Source organism: Saimiri boliviensis, chromosome 18 (assembly GCF_048565385.1).
Source record: "Saimiri boliviensis isolate mSaiBol1 chromosome 18, mSaiBol1.pri, whole genome shotgun sequence".
NCBI classification, from domain to species: Eukaryota; Metazoa; Chordata; class Mammalia; order Primates; family Cebidae; genus Saimiri; species Saimiri boliviensis.
Window position 1 is genome coordinate 10,805,740 of NC_133466.1, and position 22,412 is coordinate 10,828,151.

The window sequence follows — 22,412 nt, forward strand, 5'->3', positions numbered from 1 at the left end:
CAGGAGTCAGGTGTGAGGAGGGGAGGGGGTGAGTGAGAAATTACTCAGGCAGGGTCTTACTAGTGAGAAGATCCTACAAACTGGTTCTGGAAGTCAGTCTTGATGATACAGGTGATAAACTTTGTGGGTTCTTGACCGAGAGGGAACAGGCTGATCACGAGGCTTGCAGGGCCAGCTGTGGATCATATGGGTGTGGCTGTTCCCAGGATCTGATCTTGGAAAGCCAGTGACTGCCCAGTGAGAAGGGCAGTTGCCCTCAGGATGTGCCTCCTTCTGCAGCAGCATCTTCCTCCACGTCACATCACGTGCCCTGCTTGCTGGGCCTGGCCAAGGCCTCTTCTGCCCACTCCTCTCCTTCAGCTAGATGCCAGGGTAGGAAAGCATCCAGAATGTCACCTGGTAGCATCTGAAGGATGTCCAAAAGCTGGCAAATCCCCAAAGCCCAACAAGACTCATCTCTAGGATCCGGGGACAAGCTAGCTGATGGGAAAGATGGATTTGGAGGCAGAGCCACCTGGCACCCCTGATGCTCTACCCGGGAAATCACTCCCCAGAAGTAGCCTCACCTCGTTTGCTAGACAGGTCAGCTGAGACTGTTGTTATAAAGGCACAGCGGGCAGAGCGGGCTTCTTTATCTAATTGTTACTTGCTGTGGCTCTTTTTATTATAGACTTTAATACAGATAGAATCCACATCCTTGGGGAGCGTTTGATGGAGGTTTCTCATGATTAGGAATCGTGGCTTGCTGTGGCCAAAGATTTTATTTTCATTGAGAATTTTTCTGGGGCCTTCCTTTGTGTTAAGACATGTGTGACAATTGAAAGTGATTTGCTCTTTCTAACTTGGAGATGAAAGATCATTGTTTTAAAATGGTGAATGGTTTTTAGAGCAGATAAGGGAGTGGATGGGCGTGTTTGGGTTTCCTGTCATTTACCTTTGATTTCACTTTGTGCTACATGATTAACATGTTGATTAAAGAACTACTGTATTGATGTAGGAAGACTGAACATCAGACTTAATCAAATGTTAGGGTCCTGTTTTAGACCCATGAGAAGCAGAAAAGAGAAATAAATAAAGCAGATGCAACACAACACACACACACACACACACACACACACACACACACACACACCCCTTTGAATACCATGTGCCAGATACTGTTTTAACAGTGTTACTCATAGTAACTCATTTAATCTCCCCCAATACTCTCTAAGGTAGGAAAATTTGCATGTACCCATCTTCCAGGTAAGAATACTGAGGAACATGGAGGTGTCTAGGGACTTGCCAAAGGTCAGCTAGCCAGATTTATCCTCTGAACCACTTGACCGACAAAAAATGTTTTTAGATTAGTAAATACATGCAATGGAGATGTTCTCACCTTTTATAAATATACATAAAACGTGTACATGGAGATTACGTGCATTTTTTATTACTAGTACTTATCAAATCTCAGTCTGTCAGTTACATATGCTTAAGTCCATTTATGAGTCATCAATTTTGTTCTGGCTGATCCCATGAGTACCTCTAATAATATCTGACATTTTCAAATAATATTTAAAATCAGCCAGACTTAGTCTTTTAAAAATATAGCGAGAATAATTCTAATTTAGCCCATCTTCAAACTTAGAAATCCTGTCTTTCCTAATCTTCAAAAGAACAAAGTAAGAAGAGAAAGATGGATATGGCTTCTTCTGCTCTTCTTTGCTCTAAGTTATAAATAACTGGGGAAGATGTGAGCAGGGAAGTTAGGAACCAGGAGTGGAGAGTGGCCAGTCTGACTCTATGGTTTCCTGAAATCTTGACTTAACAGAAAATAAATCCCAATCTTTCTTGATCTTGTTTATTAATGATTACATTAAAGCCATATAACTATGTGAAGTGTCACACCTACGCAAGTATCATAAATGTGCATTCCAGAATTTAAGCCCAAATCCTGGGAATGTTGTTAAAACTGGCAACTTGTGCTGAAGGGCTGGAAAGCATAAATTAATGATGGGTTATTCAACAGCTATGATCAGGCCACCACCTCATTCTTTTTTGTTCTCTATTGTGCCCCAACAGGGAAAAGCTTCACTCTGACCATCACTGTCTTCACAAACCCACCACAAGTTGCCACCTACCACAGAGCCATCAAAATCACAGTGGACGGGCCCCGAGAACCGCGAAGTAAGTTTACCCGCTTGGGGCTGGTATACCCTCTAGGCTGGTACACCCTCCAGACTGGTATACTCAGGGACCATGTCTCAGAATCCTTGGGTTCAGCCTTTCCCCCAGGGGGATATCAGGCCCCTGTAAAGCCAAAAGTTGCATTGTCAACATTCTTGCCGCTCAAAGCTTGTTTCTGCGCACTGGGCTCTTTTTGAAGCATCCTTTTAGAGGGCAAAAGGAAATTAGGCTGAGTCAACTGCATGTTACAGCCATTCAGGGCAGCATGAAACTAAGGCCTACTCCCTCAATATACAGTAAAGTTCAGCAGGATCAGAAATAACCAGTAAATGGAAGATGGCCCAGGCACAGAGGCAGCCCAAAGAGGCCTGAGGGTCAGAGTGGACCACAAGGGAGTAATTACCATCTATCCTGGCCTTTTATTAATTCATGAGGGCCAGAGATGAAAACTATGAAAATGACCCTTTTCTTTCTATGGCACAGATCAAAATCTTATTACAGGCATGTTTAAGAAAGAGAATTGGAGTGTAGAAGAAGATCTGGAGAAAACCAGTAAATATAGAAAGATAGTACCAAAAAATAGCTCCTGTGGGGAAAGCTTTTAAAAAAGGAGTGAGGTTGTTTAGTCTGCAGAAAAGATGTCTTCACAGTGACTTAATGACTATCTTTGAGTAAACACCAGAGTAGTACTCTTTTCCAGAACCACACCCTTCCCCAGGATCTGAGGCTGGGTTACAGTTCCAGGTCTGTGGAGCTGCCCAGCACCCCCACCCAGCATCCAGATGTCTTCAAACCATATCAGGTCTCTGGTGGAAAATTAATACACTCTCATCTTGGAGCGAGGGATATTGAAAAACAGTGCTTCCTACTGTCCCCAAAGCCAAGATGCAGGGAGGTCAGGTCATAAAATGAAATCATTAAGAATTTGGACTTTATGGGCAAGCCAGTGGAGTTCTTAAGCCTTCAGTGAGTGACAGAGCCTTGCTGAACCTTGCTTTTCTCTTCTGTGAAATGGAGATCATAACGAGAACTTCTTGTAAGATCAAGCCAAATGATGCTAGGTGCCTGATGCAGAGAATGGAGGCAGGAAATGTTAGTGATCCGCATTAGGGCATCCCTGTCTTCATCTCTGGCTACTGCTCCAGGCCCCTCCAGCTGACCTTCTCCACGTGGTGGTTTCTAGGTGGGCTTCTAAGGTAGCTCTCTGCAGGCTTTCCTGTCATTATGGCAGCTTTTCTGGCAGCCTTCCCTCTGGTCCTGGCCACAACCTCATGGCATTTGGATCACCTTCTGGAACCATTCCCCATGCTTCATCTACTTTCCCAAAGTCCCTGAATGGATGGAGCTCTGCAGAGAGCATGGCCACCAGGGACAGCCCCCCAGGATGTGGCATTCCTTGTCCGCATCCCCTTTTTCCGCTTGCTGGGCTCAGTGACTCCCTCCACATCTGAGTGTATTTTTCCCCAGAGGGTCCTCTCAGCTTTTTCTGATTAAGACTTTCTGGCCATGTCTAGACTCAATAGACTCTGGGACTTGATAACAGACCCTGATTCTTCTTTATGGGTGAGAAGCAGGTCATAGACACAGATGGGACCACACAGGTCTAAGGAATGACTGTGATCTCCTTCTAGGCTTCCAGAGTAAGAATGTCAACCTGGACATTCCTACATTAATGTAACCCTGCATTAAACAGAACATAAACACCAAAGTGAGTTTGTTCTCCACAGAGGACCAAAGAGGAAGCAGGCTTGAATTATACAAGATGCCTGGCTGGGAGAGAGACAGCTGTTAGGTGTAAGAAAGTTAACTTTGTGGGTAACTGCACTTACAGAAGGGCTCCTTCAAGAGGCTATAGAATCACTGTCTTTAGAAATAGAAGCCACAGCCATCTCTTGGGCAGTTCAAATGCCAACCAGCCTGAAGAAGCTGAAGCCAGGTGTATACCCTCTACTTCTGTTATTTCCTCATGCATAAAGAAGGCTGGGTTTCGCCTCACCGCTAGCATTTCCTGTGACATTCAAAGAAATAATAAAGTGGCTGAGCTTCAGAAAACAAATGGTGGCTACTCCGACTTTTAAGAATTGGCAGTCAGAGGGGGAAAAAACGTCTATGTGATTGTAACGGTCTGCCTGTATATACAGTTTACTCTGCCCCTGCTGTTTTATAACTTAAGAAAACAGTTGTTACATGGAGAAGTGCCCTCTGAGCAGACAGAAGGAATTTGCGCCAAAGAGGCATCCATTTTTACACAGTCTTCCCTGCCAAGTGGAATTTGGGGTCTGGGGAAAAACTAAATGTGTAGAATAAGTATAAGTCTGATATAAAGAGGTGCAATAGCCTCAGGTAGAGAGTCTCACATTTCACAAGGGACTCCTAGAAAAAAGTCAAGTGCGCGCAGACTCCCAGGGTGGCTTGGATAATGCTGACTTTTCTATTTGCCCTATGAAGCAACAGGGGCCGTCACTGCTAATTTTAGTATGCCGGTTTCTTATTGTTTGAACATCTTCATTTGGGGTGGGAACTTCTCTATGGTAAGCTTTGCTCACAGTTGCTTTCCAATGTAACGTAAAGACAGGACACTGCATGTGAATCAGGATGCCCACACGTTGCCAGATCTCTGGTTGAATAAGACCTCCCAAGTCCCCTCCATGATTATGATACCATGAATTCTGGGTAATCCTGGCAAAATGGCCCTGGTATTTCCAAGAACAGATTGAATCATTTTGGAAAATTCTATAGTTTTATAGTATCAAAGACTTCGAGGGCTAGCAGGGGCCTGAAAGAGCCGTTAGGATAATCACCCCTTAGGTAAGAGAAATCAGCCCCAGAAAAATGAAATGGTTTGCCTGGCTTTGAAAAAAATAGTTGATGATGAAGTGGAAACAGAATGAGGAGTTCCTTATGTCTACTTCTGTGCTGTTCTTCGTCCATCTACCTGTCCATTCATCTGTTCATCTCTCCATCCATACCTTACTGTCTGTATAGCATCTATTTCTTATAGATTGCTTGACCTGGCCTCGGTATCCTCACATTTAAAATGAGGAGTTGGCTTTTATGGTTGGCTGGCACATTTGGCTCAGCTGTGTCTGTTACAGAAGGGCAAGCGTGGAGCCTCGACTTGAGGTATGTGTGCAAACTTAACTAAATAAAGCAGTTAGTATTTTGCCCTGGTATTTGGATAGACAAATTGCCGTTCATCCTGCTGTTCTGCTGATTAAGTTAAGGACTGAGAATGAGAAGCTGTGCCACAGCCCATCTGCTGGCCATGCCGATGGGATAACGTGATGTGTTCCTCCCCTCTTCCATGGCTTTCAGTGGTGAAACTGTAGGAAAAAGTATACGCCAAAGATAATTTACAGTGGTTTTCGTTTCAGTAATGGAGCTGCCCCTTAGAAAATCAAAACTTGTTTTTCTCCTCTTCCATATGATTTTAAGAAATATCTTATAGTAATATAGAAGTTATTCATTGTTGAAAAATTAACTTTATTGTGGAGAAAGAGCGCCATCAGGAGGTATTATCTGCCTGGAATGGGTTCTTAGTAGTGCCAAGGTGGGCTCTGTTTTTGGTTAGCAGATAGAGCACTTAGTAACTTGCTGATACATTGAGTGTCTCCTCCTTAAGCACAAAAGACACAGTGAAAGGATTTTTCAAGAAAATGATATTTGAGAGTGTTTGTTTGTTTGTTTGTTTGTTTCTGAGGCAGCGTCTTTCTCTGTCGCCAAGGCTGGAGTGCAGTGGCACGGTCTCAGCTCACTGCAACCTCCACACCCCCTGGGTTCAAGCAATTCTCCCTCTTCCACCTCTGGAGGTCCTGGTACTATAGGTTCCTGCTACCACACTCAGCTAATTTTTTGTATTTTTAGTAGAGACAGGATTTCACCATGTTGGCCAGCCTGGTCTCGAACTCTTGACGTCAAATGAACTGCCCACCTTACAGGCATGAGCTACCACATGTGGCTGAGAGATGTTTTTAATGTATGTTTTATAATTCTAGGATCTAATGAAACATTCCAGCTCTCAGCTCACACAGCTATACTTTAGGTGACTCTATGCTAATATCAAGATCCCAAAGCATATTCTCGACAGAGATTTCACTAAATAATTTGAATGCAGAAATTGTTTCATTCACGGCTATGGAGGAAGATATTTTGCCAAGGAGAAACTGAGGAGAGTGAGCAATGGGGACCCTAACTGACCCCTCTTGGGGTGCTGGTCCTGGTGGTATGGACTGGGCAGCCTTTACCTGTCTGGTCAGGTATTTGTTACATTGAGAAGCTGAATTAAAAACCAAAAAGGTTAATGAATATATTGGTCATTTCTGAGATAACTTTGGTCCATCCCCAGGTTAAAGGAGTCCTTCATGTGACTGTGTTCTGCTTGAGCTCTTGATGTTCACAATAAGGGACAGCAAGGTGGAGCCCTTACTTACAAACTCTAGAGTGCTTCCTGGGGCACCAGCCTTCTGGTGGACTAGTTTGTTTTTACAGGGAATTATAGTTAAAATAGGTTGATCCAAGGATCTAATCTTCATTACTCAGCTACTTTTTAAAGTACTTGGTTGAGATAATACCATCTGAATATCATTTTCTTCTATGACTTTGAGTGTGTATAGTAAACTTGTTATATATAAATGAATATGAGAAATAGGATCTTTATATATGGAGAATGTGTTTCAAGTGAAGAATAGAAATTGGATAAAAGGCACCTGTAGGCCAGGTAACGTGGCTCAGGCCTGTAATCCCAGCACTTTGGGAGGCCAAGGTGGGTGGATCATTTGAGGCAACTGGAGATCAGCCTGGCCAACACAAGGTAACCCCGTCTCTACCAAAAAATACAAAAGTTAGCCTGGTGTAGTGGTGCAGACCTTTAGTCACAGCTCCTCAGGAGCCTGAGGCAGGAGAATCAGTTAAACCCAGGAGGCGGAGGTTGCTGTGAGCCAAGATGGTGTCACTGCACTCCAGCCTAGGCGACAGAGAGAGACCCTGTCTCAAAAAAAAAATAAATAAATAAAGGAAAGAAGGAAGGAAGGAGGGAGGGAGGAAGGGAGGGAAGAAAGCAAGGAGGGAAGAAGGGAAGGAAGGAAGGAACCAACCTGTAAACTTATGGTGATAATGGACCTAAAAATAATTGCTCTTAGGATTGAGAAATGCCTAGTTCACAATGTTATTTTCTCCTAATCATAAAAATACTTGATAATAGCAATAGCTCAAATTGGATAGTGTTATTTGCCAAACACTGTTCACAGTGCTTCACTCATATTAATTTGTATAATCTTCAAAAGAACAGGCAGAGAAATTGGAGAAAAAATAAATTGTATACCTTGCCCAAGGTCACACAACTAGTAAGCCAGAATGTAAAGTAAGGCGTCCAGACGTTGGCACGCACTGACGCCAGTGTCTGTTTTTAAGAACTGCACTGGCTGCTACGTGGTACTGTAATTCCTGTGTTTTTTTTATTAGGATAGTTTATCAATAAAGTTCTGGGTTCCATATGGTTTTCTTCAAGAAAGCAGAGCCCTGTTGCTTTGGCATTCATCAAGTTTTCGTACTGACAGGAGGGAGTCAGCGTTTCCCCCAGCAGGGCTGCAGGATATACATACCCCTCTCACGCTCCTCCCGGGAGTTCATAATGCATAGCCATGGCCATGCTGTTCACAGGTGCCAGCGGTTGGTTCTGCTTCTGTCACCAGGGTCCACTTGGGGACCTGGCATGAATGGGGACCTAAACCCGGGGTGTTGTACAACATAGGCCTCCTTCTCTGGTGCTGGCCTTCAGGAAACATGGGTAAAGTGGCGGAGGTGACCTGCAGGACAGTGGTCCAAGTCCAGTTCCCCCTTTAGCAAAGAGTTTCCTAGCGGGCCCGTGGGCGCAGAATGTAGCCGTCGGGAGGATGAAAAGATGTGTCACTCTTTGCTCTTAAATGGTTATGAAAATGTCAGATGGTTTTATGGATCTGCAGTCTCGGGGTTATAATGATCAATCCACAATCGCATTGCTTACTGGGAATTGCTTCAAGTGTGTTTTCCAGGTAATGAACAATGAGCTACTTAATTCCTCTTCCCTTGAATGTGTCAAATTTGGACTTGGACTTTAGTACTTCCTAGATGAAATCCTGATCCACACAGGAATTAGAAAGTAATTCTTCCTTCCCTCCCACCTAATGCAGGAGCAAGGCAGAGGCTCAGAGAGGAGGAAAATGCTGTACTTACCCATACCCCTCCTCCCCATTTTGAAAGGCATTTCAGGCCAAGCTGAAAATTCTGGGGAGCTTCCCCCTGATACTTTAATTCCTTCTGTGCTAAGCTACTCAACTACCTGATGATTTTGGCAAAGGCAGTTTTTAAAGCAGTAATAATAATCATGCCTAAATGTCTCCAGCGAATTTTAGAATGTATTTCTGCTGATTATTTTTAGTAGTATCAAACTGGACCAAGAAGAATTTTTTATGCATGTGGGTTTCCTTGACCCTGGAGTGGAGGCTAAGGTCTAAAAGGGCCCCTGGGATGACTGGGAACATAAGATGATCCTAAAGGGAATAGGCTTCTGTCCCAGAAGCAGAGTAACCCCCCTGATGCAGCTCTGAGTGAGCTGGCATGGCCTGTGTATTCTTGGTAACTTTTCCTATCTTATACAAAAGCCACTGAGGTTTTTTAAGATGGCATTTGTATTGCTATAGAGAGAAAGAGAAGCAGAGTTCCTTCCAGGTACCATGAAAACCCAAAGAAGTGATCTAGGCACCTTCTCAATCTAACATGGTGAAAGAGAAGAAGGAAGAAACTTAGACCATTACATCAAATTTCTCTTTCTATCTGGACCCTTGCAAAAGCATATCACTATTTTGAATCTCACACCAGTGAGGTCAGGATCTAAACTAATATATTGCTGTCCTTGTTAGAATTCATTATATGACATGCCATAAGAAAAAAAAAAATGCTATCTGTGTTTAGGCTTCTGTTTCTTAACCTTAAAACGTGTAAAAAGGTTTCTGGATCCTGATTTCAGGGACCTGGATTTTCACACTGGCGCCATCAGGCCAGTGGGTGTGAACCTGAGTAATTATCTTAAATACTTTCGTCTTCATTTTCCTTTCCTGTTGAACCAAGCAATGGGAAGAGATAATCTCTAAATTAGTTCTCACTCAAAAAGGGTAACAAAATATGGTCAGCAAAATAAAGCCGTAAGTTCATTCCCATAAACAGGGCCCCTTAGAGGAGAGAGGCCTCCACGTCTTCTCCCCTGGGCAGCGTGATCCAAAATCACATCAGACACATCCAACTGCACCCACGTGGTACATGAGATAGATGTCTTTTTTTTTTTTTTTTTTTCCCCCCTGTAAATTTCTTAAAGGGCTTTCTAATTTGTTCTAAAATTCTCTGGCTGTAAGTGACCCTGACTTCTCTGCCACCAACATGTAATCAAGACTAGGGGTTGAGACCTCCATTTTGGCACTTGCTCCCACTGCAGGAGCCGATACCTGGGGGAGCGGCCAGTTTGACTGAGCCTCTCTAAAACGGGGACAGTGGCAGTACCACGGTCACATCACTGGAAGGCTGAATTGCAGCCACTTCTGTGGCTTAGAACCATCCCTGGCACATAATACGTATTCAAAAGAGGACCGGTATAATTCAGATTTAGTCTTGAAATCCTTTTGGAAATGAGAAAACTCTAAACCAAAAAGATCTATGCCTCCTAAATTTAAAAATTCATGAAGTTGCCATTATGTTGCCCCCACATACACACACTTTTTTTTGACATTTAATTAAACATTTATAAATTTTGATTTATTTTCCTCGATTTTGTTTTGTGTTTAGACCCAGTAAAATTTCTTTTCTTGGTATGTTTATGGGCCCTAGAAACACTCTGGGCATTGTCCCTAAGTCTCTCTTAGGTAATATGGCCTTGCCCCTAAATGTTGCCCTTTGTGAAAAAGGAAGAAAAATCATATCTGAGTAACATCAAAAGTCAGTGCTTAAGATATAACACGTGGGGCCTGTTCAGTAGAGGCGTGACACAGCTGCAAAAGCCTCTTCCACACTATCCTAGAAACTGACATGAAATGTGGCAAGTCTCTTGGGGTCGGAATTCTTGTACTAGGCAAATGTAGTGCATCTCCCAAGGGTGCCTGGGATCTCTCATTGCAGCCGAGCTTTGCAGGCACAGAAACATGGCCAGCCACCCACTGAGTTTCCTAAGTCAATGACCAGCAATGGAGACCTTTCCGTGTGTGCAAGGCAGCTCTGTCTGCTGCCTGTGACTTTTGGGGGTCTGATGGGGCATCCCCAACCCGGGATGGTCAGGCCTCATCGTTGGATGCAGGTCTCCCATAGGGATGGGTGGACCCACAGCGTGCAGATAGATTGCAGTTGGCAGTCACAGCACCCAGCACATTATAATACATCTGCTTCTCTGCTTTCAGATAGATTTAGAATGTTTTTCATACCCTAGCCACTTTCCATTTTTCATTTTCAAAAATTTCTCCTTGAGTTTTCTTAAAGGCTTGGGTTTTTTTTTCTTTTTTTTTCTTCCTGTAAGCCATGTAACTGGGAAAAGCATTAGTAAGAATTTTATGTACTGGGTCTCATGGAACTCCACTACCACTACCAAAATAATAATAGTAATAATAATAATTCCAGTTTAGCTTAACTAAGTAAAACTACCCCCTTACACTATATCTGTGTTTAAATTCATTTGTGCTAACTGGCAATTTCTGTATTCTCCTGTTCATTCCATATTCTTTTCCTTTAAAGGCAACTTTTAAAGAAGGTTTGGTTTTTTTTTTTTTGCTGTCAAAGTATTAATTATGAAAAGTTGGCAATACAGAAGGGGTAAAATCAGGTATAATCTATTACTGTACATTATGCCTGTATTATCAGACATTCACAAGACACTGACATTTAGTTGGATGTGAAATGCCATTTTTGTAGTATGATTTACACGTATATTTCCATCAACTTCTACATGTAAATTATGCAGTAGCACTGGGACAATTTGCTATCATGAATAGCCAAATATTCTGGATTCACATTCATAGGTGAAAGCCAAGCTTAAAATATATATATATATATATATATATATATATATATATATATATATACCCAAAGCAAAGTTCTTTTCTGTTTGCCTTTTTAAAAAGTAACACAATGGAATCAATCTGCCAACTCTCTAGGCCCCTAGAAAGTTAAATAAAGGCAGTACCTTCATTTGGTACTTTCATGCTGTACATATACTCAGTTTCTATTAAAGGAATTACTGACAAAAACCCAGACCGCTATTGAAATTGTTCAGTGTACTTCCATATACTGAAATGTTGAACATTTGATACTTTGGTTTTGTATTTATTTTTGTTCACCATGGCTTAAAAGCCATCTTCTTCTTATTTAAAATAAGGAGTAAACATTGGAAATAAGTTCCTAGATACTACATTCATTTATGGCCCTTTGAATTGGTTCCTGGTACCACCTTCTTTTCACCTACCTTTGAAGTGGTTATATGAGATTTCCAGTTCATTCATTTGAAAGAGCTAGGAGAAATACACAGAGCCACATCCCACATGCCCCTCAGACACTGCTCGCCAGGCATAGTGCAGTGTTTCAAAAGTGAACAGGGGGCTGGGTGTGGTGACTCACGCCTGTAATCCCAGCGCTTTGGGAGGCCGAGGTGGGCAGATCACCTAAGGTCAGGAGTTTGAGACCAGCCTGGCCAACATGGTGAAACCCCATCTCTACTAAAAATACAAAAATTAGCCAGGCATGGTGGCAGATGCTTGTATTCCTAGCTACTTGGGATGCCGAGGCAGGAGAATCACTTGAACCTGGGAGGTGGAGGTCGCAGTGAGCTGAGATTGCACCACTCTACTCCAGCCTGGGTGACAGAGCAAGACTCCATCCCCAAAATTATAATTTAAATAAAAAAGTGAACCAGGGTGCTCAAAAGGCCTCAGTGACTGAGAAAGGAGTTTGGAACCAGACCAGCTTGGCTTCAAGTCTAAAACTGTGTTTCACAGTTTTCCCATCTGTAGAATGGACTGCATGATACCTCCCTTGCTGGGGGTTGTGAGGATTAAGCGAGATAGTCTGAAAGGCGAGCTGGGACAGTGGCTGATGGTGAAGCTTCAGAGCTGGCTTCCTGATTCAGCCTGACCTCCCCTTCAGGGTCAGATTAACCTCCCCATGCTCAGCCTCCTCGGATATAAAACCAGGAAGATGATATCCCTGTGTTGGGGAATACGGTTCAGATGGAATAAAGTAATTCACGTTAGGACATAGCACCATGCTGGGCACAGAAGTACCCCTTAAATATTAGCTGCTATTACTAAAGCACACGCTCTGGACAGGTAAGCCCTCGTCCTTGTCCCAGAGACCTTACCAGGGGAAACAAATGGAATTCTGTCCAAGTGGGGGGCCAAATATTTACCATTGCCAAGTTACTTAAAAAAACAACTTGGCAGACTTGGCCCTCACGATACCGTACAATAAGGGCTTTTTTCTCTTTTCCTTCCATCCTACCTATTATTAATTCCAAATACTGCATCACTGAACTGGCTTCCACAAATGTATTCCTCATCGAAGCATAAGCTTGCTAACCATGTTCCCCTACTTCCTCGAAGGGAGAGGTGATCTTTTTCCAAATAAAGGTTTTATCAAAATGCAGTTCTGCTTCTTAACATGAAGCACGTATGCTGTTGTGTGACCTGCAAAGCACTTAGCATCTAGAAGCTTCCCCTGCGTCATTCACAAGATAGGAATAATACTATGAATTCTCCCTACTGCGCAGGGTTCTTTAGGATACACAGATCCTGTATGTCAGTGTGCCTTTTAGGTCATCTGTCAGTTAGAGAGTAGAAACATAATTAGATCATTGAAAAAAAACAGAATAATCATCATAGATTTTTCATGTACTATATTAATATCTTTGGGATTTTAAATAAAATAATTGATTTCTTGAAAGTAGATTTTTATCTCATCATGTCTTTCAGGATTGGTGAGAAGAAATTATAGAGGAAAAATAGAAACATTTAAATCAACCCCCACTGTGAATCCGTACTTTTAGAAATTGTACCTGTTGCCATTAGAATATCCTAATGTTTTCCCTGCCTACAACTAGATACCCTTTTTAAATGTTGTAAACAAAAGAAGCAACCTTAGCAAACAGTTGAGAACTGAGTTTCATTTGAATATGCCATTCTCTTGCAAGACCAAATACATTTTTTTCTTCTAAAACTCTGTTGTTCCATTTTCTTTCAATGAAAGGCTCACAGAGCTAGAAGGCTTGGGAAGAGGCTCAGAGCACCTAAAAGTGCTGAGTCTGTATTCCTTTATTCCCCTGTGGCTTTTTATATACGCTGCTCGCCTGAGATTTCTGGATTCGATTTCAGGGAGGTGAAATGTTACACCCCTGAGTCTCAGTGCCAATTTCCCAGGACAAGTCAAAAATTGCAGCTGCTTGGAGGTGAGAATCTTCCTGGGCTCCAGAGGCCAGCTTGCTGTCCTGTTCATTTGCTGGCATGCCGCCGGGAGCAGGTTCAGCGAAACCCGTTCTGTTCTTTGGATAATTCAGCTCAAAATAAATAGGTAGACGAGTACAGGGAGAAAGAACTGGAAACCACTGAAATTTGAGTCTTGAGGGCTGGTCTGTTCTCGGAGCTGCTCTGTTGAACTCTAAAAGGAATCTTGAGCCCTGGGCGAGGGAGCGGCCTGGCCTAGTGGAGACTGCGGACTTGCCAGTGGATCTTAGGTCTGGCCCTGCCTGGCTCAGTGAGTCTCAGCAGCTCCTCTTAGAGCCCCAGCTTCCTCGTCTACAGAAGGAGAAAGAAAAGGTGATGGAATGATTTGTAAGGTCTTCATCAGCTTCTAAAAGTTTCATTGATGTCTGTAGGAGCAATTGTTCTTTCCAGGCACCATCTTCTAACCCCAGGAAGGAGAGCCAGGGGCCACTGGGGTGTCCTGTCAAACCGGGAAGACAAAGATTGTGACTGGGAAGGTGGGGGTGGGGCTAGGGGAAGAGGGGGAAGAAGGCAGAAAGGATCAACTCACACCCCAGGCCAGGGAAAGAGATGAATGAAGGTCCACGCCAGAGTGACATGCTGTGAGTAGGAGCAAATCATCCTAACTAAAGTTCCCATGACATTGGCAACATTAAAAAAAAAAAAAAAAAAAGACGTTTTAAAACCCACAAAGTACTCAATTGTCCAAGCCTCAGCATGGCCAACTTCCCAAAGCTGGCCGGTCAGAGACCTTGGTGTTAATTCCTCGGCCAACTAAAAAAAGATGGTGTGAGTTCTGTTGACTTAATTGTTGGAGTGTTTCTGAGCAGGGCCACCTCCCTCCTCTGCCTCCTCGAAGTATTATGGGCTGTTCTGCATTACCTGCCCTACCTATCTTCACAATCTAGCCGCAAACAGCTTCGGCTGACCACACCACTTCCCTATTGAAAGTTAATACTGTTTGACTCATTCTGTGTTACTAACCTGAAGCCAAAGAAAACAAGGCAGAGAATAACCGGCTTGTATGGAGTTTGGAAAGCTCTCGGAGGCCCTGCTTTCAAAATCCTATACAGTAGCTTTACTATGTCTATCCGCTGCAGCTGCTGAGAAAATGAAGGAAGCAGAAGTGGTTAAAAAAAAAAGTTGGGGGTGGGGAAGAGACTGGGAAGGGAGTGGGGCACGGCTCCCCTCCGGCTGGGAAGGACGGGCAGTTTACGAGGGCTGACTCCCCGAGCTGAGGTTTTGCTTTGACACACCAGAGTGTTCACACAGAAGAGGGACTGTTGACGGAGTTAAAAGGAGAGGAAAGTTCACAACATTCACTGAAAAGGCGTCTCTCCTATTGCATGCATAACAGAGCGGAGCTGGGAGGCTGCTCTCACCAGGTCAGCCAGCTACAGGCAGACACTCAGGGTAGACAGCGCAGGCGGAGGTGTGTAGCTCGTGAATGGGGAGAGGATTGAGGAGGCGGAATGTTGCCAGACAGAAGTCTGTCCTGGGCCTCCTTCCTTGCCTCCATCCCTGGCAAGGATGGAACCTTCTTTTCCTTCATTTCTAGCTGACTCAGATGTGGTCACCAGAGTGAACAGGAGGCACTTGTGTCTTGGAATAAATAGAATGTTCCCTCCCAGTGTTACCTGGCAGACAGTGGGACCAGCATCTTCATCACCACACTATAGCTCTTCGGGAGTCTCGGCAAACAGCCACTCACCCATGCAGGTCACTGGCAGAAGAGGCCTCCCTCCTCTCAGAGGCCCCTTTTCAGCAGGTGGCTGCTTCTGGCACGTGGACAGCAGTGCATCAAAGTGAGCCCGATGCCTGAAAGAGGCTGTCATGCCACAAACAACCGGAAGCCTTGTGTGAGAGGGAGGGCCTACATTCTGTTCAAAACAACTAGCTACTGTTGGCTTTTGTACTAGTGAGTACTCAGGAGCTGTGAGTGGCCAGGGTGCCCTGTCCTTCTGTACCAGCCATCTGTCGAAGAGCTTTGTGTGGCCAGCCTAGAACTTCAGTTGGCATCTGTGACAGGAGAGTCAGAGTCACATGTTGTTCCCCTGCTGTGGGGAAAGTCCCTGAGATCCAGTAGGCAGGGCTTTTAGAAATAGGAGGGAATTTCCAGCCAGGCTCAGTGGTTCACACCTGTAATCCCAGCACTTTGGGAGGCTGAGGCAGGTGGATCATGAGGTCAGGAGATCGAGACCATCCTGGCTAATATGGTGAAACCCGTTGTTACTAAAAATACAAAAAAATGAGCTGGGCATAGTGGCACTCGCCTGTAATTCCAGCTACTTGAGAGGCTCAGACAGGAGGATTGGTTGAATCCGGGAGGCAGAGGTTGCAGTGAGCCGAGATCATGCCAGTGCACTCCAGCTGGGCAACAGAGCAAGACCCCATATCAAAAAAAAAAGAAAGAAAGAAACGGAATTTCCTTCCGTCTTTTTAGAAGTGCAGAGGAGGAGAGATCATCCTGCACGCTGCTGGGTGAGCATTCCAGAGCACGTCTAGTCCAGGAAAGGGGCTCACTCACTCACTCATTCGTTCATTCGTCCAGCATGTATCGAGGGCCATCCTTGGAAGGGCCCTGCATTCACCTCAGTCCTGTCCAAACGCGCTCAGTGTCTGCCCGTTGTGCATGAGATCTGCTGCTGCAGGAGGGGAACAGAAACTCTGGCAGGGAGGTTAGGAGGCCAGTGTAGAGAGCTGCAGTGCTGGTGAGACACTCACGCAGGTGGTGTGTGGGGGCTCCGAGATCTTATCCTCCTGGCCCCTAGGTCTTGCCTGTCCATGCCAGGGCTAGCCCTGCCTGTGCCCTGAACTCCAGAGCCAGGTTCAAGCTCCACAGAGGGTTCTGTGAGTCATTGCTCATCTCTCCACAGCATGCCACCCGCCACCAACGCTTCCTTTCCCTTCTGCAGTTGCCTTCTCATTAGGATCTGTCCCCAGGCAGGAGCTACTCTGATCAGCAAATCCATGTCACTTGTCACTAGCTGGTTATCACTCTCTGGTTACTTTTCAGTTACACTGTAACCGGGGGTTTCCTTCAGATAAGAACTTAACCCAGGGAGGGTTGCTAATAGTTGGGATTAGAGGCTGGCAGAAGACAAACCTTGAACTTGCGAGCTTTCTGCACCCCTCTTAGGAAGCTGCCTCCAATTCCCCACAGAGGGCTACCTCTGGTCAAGAGCAAACGCCAGCAGGCAGCTTCTCTGCCCTGAGCTCAAGTTACCTCCTTAGGCACCAGACAGAAATGGACAGTGAGCCCTGGCGACCAGGGATGGCAGATTTAGATTTTGAGTCTTCTGCTTTTAGGAGAAGCCCAAGTCTCCAAGAGCTCATGTGTGTGGGTGAAAAATGCCACTGCTCATGGTGACGAGCCCTGGACTCAGGGAACAGAGTTTTGTTTGGGTTTTTGTCCTGTAAGTCTTGGGCGCGTGGTGCAGGGAGGGTGGGGAGGGGCTGTTGGTTGTTGACCTTGCCTTGGTCTTGGCCAGCCTTTCCTCTCCATTGACTGTTGCTTGCTACACTTTTCTTGTCCCATATCCTGAGGGTGATCACGGAACGGGCTGTGTGTGAGTGGACAAATGGATGTGTGATGGATGTATAGCTATGTATGTGTATGTGTGTGTATGTCAGTGTGTGTGTATGTTTGTATGTGTGTGTCCCCATGTCTATATGTGTATCTGCCTGTGTGCATATGCCTGTGTGTCCTTGTGTGATATATGTGTATGTCTGTTTATATGTGTCTGTATGTGTGTGTCTGTGCATGTATTAATGTATATGTCTGTGTGACGTATGTACATGTGTGTCTGTGTGTATTTATATTTGTGTATCCCCATGTGTATTGTATGTCTGTGTGTGTTCAGGTGTCTGTGTCTGTATGTGTTTATGTGCATGTCTATATGTGTGTATGTGTCCATGTGTGTCTGCATGTGTGTCCATGTGTATCTATATGTTTTTATGTGTATGTCTGTGTCCATGTGTATGTTTGTCCATGCATGTCTGTCTGTGTGTATTATGTGCATGAGTGTGTCCATGTGTTTTTGTATGTGTGTGCATGTGTGAGAGGATACTCACTACAAAGAAACAAGAGAAGCTGGTGCACTTTGCTTATGTCAGGGTGCCACTCTCAACTCAGCAAAAGAGCCTTGGACCCGTTCTTTTTTTCATTTTATTACTATAAATTTTTTTTTTTTGAAACAGAATCTCACTCTGTCACCCAGGCTAGAGTGCAGTGGAGCGATCTCAGCTTACTGTAGTCTCTACCTCCTGGGTTCAAGAGATTCTCCTGCTTCAACCTCCCCAGTAGCTGGGACTACAGGTACGTGCCACCACACCTGGCTAATTTTTAAAATATTTTTAGTGGAGATGGGGTTTCATGATGTTGGCCAGGCTGGTCTTGAACTCCTGATCTCAAGTGACCTGCCTGTGTCAGCTTCCCAGTGTGCTAGAATCACAAGCGTGAACCACCGCACCCGGCCTGATTTAACTTCTAATGAGACAATTCTCCATGAAACTTCATATGCTCAGTTATGATATTGTATTTTTTCTCAGCAGGAAGTTTCTCTGTCATTACATTTCAGCTGAAAACTTTAATTTCAACTTCCTTTGCCTGAAATGAGTTCTCCTTTCTCACAACCTAGTGGAGGGCGATTGGACAGCACCAATCATGAAAGACCTGAGTACTCATTAATTCATTAAGCCAACATTTAGTGAGCCTACTAGGCTCCAAATGTTTTTGTAGGTGCTGAAGACATGGCTGTGCAGAAAAAGTATGAAATCCCCGTCCATGGCCGGATGTGGTGGCTCATGCCTGTAATCTCAGCACTTTGGGAGGCAGGCAGATCACCTGAGATCGAGAGTTTGAGACACCACACTGGCCTGCATGAAGAAACTCTGTCTCTACTAAAAATACAAAAATTAGCCAGGCGTAGTGGCCGGCGCCTGTAATCCCAGCTACTCAGGAAGCTGAGGCAGGAGAACCGCTTGACCCCAGGAGGCAGAGGTTGCAGTGAGCCGAGATCGCGCCATTGCACTCCAGCCTGAGCAACAGAGACTCTCTCTCTCAAAAAAAAAAAAAAAAAAAAAAAAAAAAAAATCCCTGTCCACGTAGACCTTACAGTCCCGTAGGTGCAGACAGACCCTGAGTAACATGTACTGTAGAGAAAACCTAAGCCAAATGGCTAGGGATTGGCTGAATGGGGGAGAGTCTGCAACTTAAAAGGGGGGTCTCCAGGAACTCCTCGGGAGAAGATGACATTTTAGCAAATACTTGAAGGATAGGAAGGGGGAGATCCACTGGAATCTCAGGAAAGAGCTTCCTGAGCAGAGAAAACAGCAAGTGTAAAGGCCCAGGCCAGTGACATGGGAGCAACAGCGAGGTGGCCAGTGCTGCGAGAGCACAGAGGGGAGCTCAACCCATCTGCCTTCTAGTTTCAACTAGGAAGCACTAGAAAGCAGGCTTAGCAAAATGCCAGCTGACCTCAAAACCTGTACTTTATGTCACCTGAGAGGCCACTGTAGGGCCATGGTTTGGGAAGGCCCGGAGTAGGAAAGCCCCGTGCACAGGTAGACCCAGTGGGTGCTTGCTTTCCTGTTATCACCCACAAGAGCACAAAAGCTCTTCCCAGCCAAAGGCTCTGCTGTCCCTGCCGATGATTCCCCAGACTAAAGCATCACCTCTCTAGAAATCCCCGAGTGGGTAGAAGGGGTTCCTAGGAAGTGGAGCATCATAAGGGAGTTGCCAGGATTCATTCACCTATAGGAGGCTGAGGGACATGAGCTAGAAGAACAGGGGCCTGCACGGGGAGTATGGGCAGATGAGTAATGGGTACTCATATAGGACTTATGTGCCTCCTGCCACTGACAGAAAAGATGGGCATTCAGGCCAAACGTGTCATCATTTTTCAGCCCAGACAAGAAGCTGGGAAATGAGAGCCTGGTTGATTGTCCACAGAGTGGCTTTCTTCCCAAGTGCAGCCTCTGACAACTTCCTAGTAAATTTCAAGGTGGGCTTAATGTCCCACTCCCTCTGGACCTAGCCTTGGGATCATAGAGGGGAGGGGCAAGAGCAGAATGGGATGTCCTAGTCAGTAGGGTAGCATGAAAAAGGCTCTGTGAAGGCTTCAGGGAGAGAGTAGAGCACCTTTGAATACTAAAGTCCAAGGTCACTCATAACTAACTGTCCAAAAGGTCATTGATGAAACAGCTAGATGCAGAGGGAGATTCAATTCTGAGGACAACTTGTGCAAAGCTGCTGACCACCAACACAGGGAAAGGTAGAGCAGGCCAGGTGGGATCCCAGGCTGGGAGACCTGGTGGGGATCAAGACAGAGCTCTGAGACCAACCTGGCAGTTAGACTTGGCACTGGCTCCCAGAGGCCAGGTGTCTGCCTGAAAAAAAGACAAAGGGAAAACTTGGAAAGTTGTAACCTCATTCAAGTTGTTCAAGAAAGACCTTGCTTAGAGCCATCTGACAAGAACCGGTTGAGTAGATAATCACAGCAGATGTAATTGTTATGGATGCTTTTAGAGTCCCTTGGACTAATCCTTTTTAGTCTCTTAATTCCAGGCTTCCAGATATGGAGTCTCAGTGATGAAGAGACTTGCTATTGTCCACAGCAAAGTTTGGTAGAAAAGCAGATTTAGAATGGAGAATTCTTAATGCCCACGCTGGCATTCACATTGCCCTGGGGCCATGGTGTTTCTCTAGAGGGGAGGAGGATTGTGGCCGCTGCATTAACACCTGGTCCTGTAGGCACTCAGAGATCTTAACTGCTGCATTTGTGGAATGCAATAAAGTTTCCATGTAACTCTTCCCTGCCATTTCTCAAAGTCTTCCATAGATGGCACAGCAGAAGTTACTTCCTACTTGAGAATTTGGGGTGCACCTTACTGATCAGACTGATTATCGTGGCAGTGACTCTAACAGAATATTATTGTGGGGGACAGAGACAGTCACACACCTGCCTATCTTCAGGGCAGAGTTTGGGCATTTTCAGCCACTCTGTACGTATGGAAGAATTTAAAAAATGAAAAGACCACCAAATAGTTATCACCAAAAGGAGGCCATCAGACAGTGCTCGTGAACACAGTTTAAACACAGTTCAGGCATATTTAGTTGACGTGTTTTTTTCCCCAGCACACAGCAAATCAGAAGCAGGTAGGAGAAGGGAAATAGTAATGCACATGGTAAGCTTGAGTTCCAGGAGGAGCTCTCCCTCTGGTGCAGATACTCCCAGTGTGCTTCCTATATCGGCAGCCTCAGCATCACCTGGGACCTTAGTAGAAATCCAAATTCTCAGAGCCTTCACCCTAAACCAACCTACCAAGCCAGAATGTCGAGGTAATTCCACTGCCCACTCAAGCATGTAAAAGAAACACACAGCCTGCGGGTCACAGTGTGGCAGGGGCTGTCTTCTGATTCTACACACATCGGGGAGCAGAAGTGAGATGGTCAAGGCAGAATGCAGAAGTTCAAGTGCTTTTGTGTCTCTGAGACCTAAAATCGTGCAGCATTGTGCGCCTCTCCTCTCTGTTTGCTTTGGGTTCACAGAAATGTGTATTTCTAGGTGCACTGTGTGTGCATCCTGAGTGTGTGTGTCGATGGGTGTTGAGAGTGGGTGTGTTTTCAGACCTGCCCTCTTCCTGTAACTGGCTGTGTGAGATTGGACAAATGACATAACTTCTCTGAACCTCACTTTCCATATATTAGTTAAAAACCAAGGCTGATTTATCTGGCCCTTCTCCAGGTCTGAAGAACTCTAACTTGGTGGTATTCTCTTAGTTTACTGATATGAGAAGAAATTGGGGTGGGGGAAAGTGAGGCTACCCATGTTTATGTAGCATTGGACAATATGTAAGCATGCACATATCATATGAATTAGGATATATATTGACATACTCTACCATTAGATATTTTATATTATATTTATAATCTACATATGGTATATAATATTGAACAATATTTCCCAACATTAAATTAGCCAGCAGATGGTTAGGTTTGCCATTAGGGAGGTTTATTTCACCACTTGCAAGGGGTTTCAAGGAAGGGTGACATTCAGTACTGTCACTTTGAAATCCTAATGACCCTGCAAACTAAAAGTTAGACTGTGATACCAGAAAAAGTAAGCTCTTCTCTACATACATTGATTTATTTTCCATAAGTCATAAAACAGTAGCAAACCAAAGAAAGAAAACTATATTTTTATATTCAGATTCATGCAGTGAGTATCCAATTGACTGGCCAACATCTTCTGATATCCTTTTAAAATTGACCATATAAAAGTCTAATATTCTTTTAGAAGACCCACAATTATGTGTGTATACACACACACACACACACACACAGAGAGAGAGAGAGAGAGAGAGAGAGAGAGAGATCTTTTTGGTATTATGCTTTTGCATAGATTTTGCTCAGCTGTTCATTATGACAGTCTTCTGAGAGATACCTTCCTCATTTTTCTGCTGAGAATCTATCAAGAAAACTAGTAAACCCTTATGAGAAACGTAGACTAGCATGTTGTTGACTGTCAGAAAATTCTTTACTCTCTCTAACCAAAATTTTCCAAGAAATGGTGGCAATTTAACCTTTATGTGGTTTCTTTAATTGAAGATCATTTATTATCTTTCTGTTATTTACAGCCACAGATCACAATGGTGTCTTGAAGAAGGCAGTTCAGTTATCAATGAGATATACATACCTGCTTAATTTAGTTTGTACAGCAGAAAAGCAAAAGTTGGTTTCATTATCCATCACAAAATACC

At 44.4% G+C, this 22,412-nt stretch overlaps 1 protein-coding gene across 4 annotated transcripts in view; it reads left to right on the top strand.

Moving 5' to 3' along the window:
- The window catches only part of RUNX1 (RUNX family transcription factor 1), a 258,688-nt gene that overhangs the window by 185,830 nt on the left and 50,446 nt on the right, over window positions 1-22,412 (top strand). For all 4 annotated transcript variants that reach the window (XM_039480494.2, XM_074389309.1, XM_074389308.1 and 1 more), the window contains one exon: window positions 2,062-2,166. In XM_039480494.2, coding sequence (XP_039336428.1) covers window positions 2,062-2,166 — 105 coding nt within the window. The remainder of the gene's footprint in view (window positions 1-2,061; window positions 2,167-22,412) is intronic.